Source organism: Cimex lectularius, unplaced genomic scaffold (genome assembly GCF_000648675.2).
Source record: "Cimex lectularius strain Harlan isolate CLEC.00 unplaced genomic scaffold, Clec_2.1 scaffold31, whole genome shotgun sequence".
NCBI lineage: Eukaryota > Metazoa > Arthropoda > Insecta > Hemiptera > Cimicidae > Cimex > Cimex lectularius.
This window is the reverse complement of record NW_019392645.1, coordinates 3,903-6,378: the sequence shown is the minus strand read 5'-3', so window position 1 is coordinate 6,378 and position 2,476 is coordinate 3,903. Positions and strand designations below refer to the sequence as shown.

The following is a 2,476-nucleotide window of genomic DNA, read 5'->3' as shown; positions in this document are numbered from 1 at the left end:
GATTCTTTTGGTTTGATTTCCTTCATAAACTCCTTCGATTGCCTATGTCCGGGGGACAGATTCCATTCTTTAAGGAATTGTTTCACGCTCCAGCAATTAATACTCTCTTTCGCTGTGCTTATAGAGTGGGGTAATACCGGTTGTGGCCCGACAAACACAGTATTTGAGCCTTCTTTGGCCAGGCCATCCGCCTCTTCATTGCCATAGTGTCCCTTATGAGCTGGTATCCATATGAGGGTTACCCTATTCTCGTACCTGGTAGTAATCCTATTAATAAGTTCAACAGTTTCCTCCACCAGTCTAGATGACATATTGTACATAGAATGCCTGTAAATGAGAAATTTAATTTAAAAAAATATATAATTTATGCAAATTTTACTGTAGATGAGTGGTTTTACCAGGAAACTCTGCAAATGTTGTCCAAAGAATCCATATAATCTTGGGTATTTAACTGAACACATTCTGCGGAGCAGTTATCACCTGGAGAAGTCCACAGAACAAAGCTCCTTTTATAGTGCATGTTCCATGCTGAAATGAGTTCAGTAGTCATTAAGACAACTCCATAATAACAGAATGAACATGACTCCTAAAAATAATCTATAATTAATTCAATGATATTTAATTTTCGGTCTTTTATAATACCATATAAGCCAGAGAAGAAAAGAAGTCAGCCGTAGATGGGGAAGAAGTAGATCTTTTATTTTTCCTTTAGATCCGTTGCTATTATCTTCCATAACGAGTCTTCCCAATAACATCGGTTTGTTATTTTCTGAAGATATCTGTCTTAACGTTTGCAATGCCTTTTCCGGGCAGTCAGATGCAAGCTGATACTTGGCACTCTCTGGCAACCACTAGTCACATAAATTAAATAGATTTTCTTATCCCAATCTTTCAACAATTTTAATCATGAAAACATACCGGGCTGATGCAAGCGAAAGCTAAGATAGGAGCTGTCGACAATGCTAGAAGCCATTGCCAACCCAATGTAGGCATTACAAGAAGCGCCATCACAACTTCAAAACAAGCTCCCAAAGCCCAGAAACACTAAATGTCGTAAAAATAACTTCATTATAAATATATAAAAATATAATACATGTAACAATGCTAACATCAAGTAAAACCACGCGTTTAGCTCATTGTTTGGATGGCAGATATTCAGCGTACAGAGTGACTCTGAAATGTTTAAAAAATATGTAAAAAAAAGACTATATATATTTTCAATTTATACTACTTACGACTGAGGTACGCATCCTATTGCAAAGCCAACGACTCCTCTAAGAATAAGTATCCTGACAAATGTTGGAGCAAAAGAGCTCATAAAACCATAATAAGGTAAAAGAAAAGCACAAAACGTCAATGCCTATAAAATACACAATTTTTTTGTTATATTTTAAAAACTATATGAAATCAAGAGAAATTTACCTTTTTTCTACCGTACTTTTTGCTTATGTGCTCCCAAAATGTCGTACTTATCATCATTCCTAAGAAGACAACCTTTGGATTTAAACATTAAAAGAATACAACAGAAACAAGAAAAAATAGAGAGAATTATTTTACTTCTAGCAAAAAAATGAGACATGCTAATTTTATTGTTACAATCTTCTTTTTTATTAATCCTCTTCTTTTTCTCCATTTATGATTATGACCTTATCATAGAAAGTATGCTTTTTCCCACTAAGTAAGTACTTTCCTTGGTGCCACTTCATTCACTTTTCTTGGTTTGAGAATTATCCCACCAAAGAAGCCATATTTTCTAGAGGGGTCAGTAATAAGGCTTGGATTTTATAATTTTGTTGTAATTTCCCACATCTTGCTTGCCACAAGAGTTCCTTTGCCTTCCTTTTTGAGATATTTATAGATCTCTTAACTCACCTCATACTTGTGCTTTTGGCCAGTGCTTCATTGTTGTTCCCATGGATGAAAGGGCTTCCACTTCTTTGACTAGGTGGTCAGGTATGCCTGCAATACCTTTATGTCCTGGAACTTCAAGGCAACTTTGTTGTTTTCTTAGGATCATTAGGCAATTTAGGCATTCCCAAACTAGTTTAGTGCTAAAAGCATATGGATTTAGTGCTATTACAGCTGCCTCACTGTCCAAAAATATGTCAATATGCACATCTTTAATTTCAAAAAAAAAAAAAAAAAAAAAAAAAAAAAAAAAAAAAACAGGTTGCCTTTCTTCTAAAGGCCTCTGTTATGTTAAGAGATGCTAGTCTTTGTTGAATTTGTAGTTTCTTTTGTGCCTCCTTATGCAGTGTTTTCCCAGAGCTACTTATGTGAGCAGGGGTCTGACTTGTGTTTAACCAAAATATGCCATCCTGGAGTTTATTTCCCAGTTTTTGCCTTATGCTCAGTAGTGTTTGTCCCTTAAGTAGTATGTTTACCTGTATGGCTTGTCCACTTGAGCCTACACTGAGGTAAAGTGTTATATGTAAGTACATATTCTTTGGTGAAGGCTATGGCTTCATCTTTTGGA

The 2,476-nt window shown here is 35.4% G+C and overlaps 1 protein-coding gene across 1 annotated transcript; it reads right to left on the bottom strand.

Annotated features, from left to right (window-relative positions):
- Positions 1–375: 375 nt before the first annotated feature.
- Positions 376–2,017, bottom strand: LOC106670438 (synaptic vesicle 2-related protein). Its single transcript, XM_014400772.1, is given in 8 exon segments — positions 376–427; positions 429–580; positions 636–851; positions 919–1,044; positions 1,110–1,173; positions 1,236–1,360; positions 1,423–1,494; positions 1,880–2,017. Coding segments are annotated over 8 exon segments (945 nt in total).
- Positions 2,018–2,476: the final 459 nt, after the last annotated feature.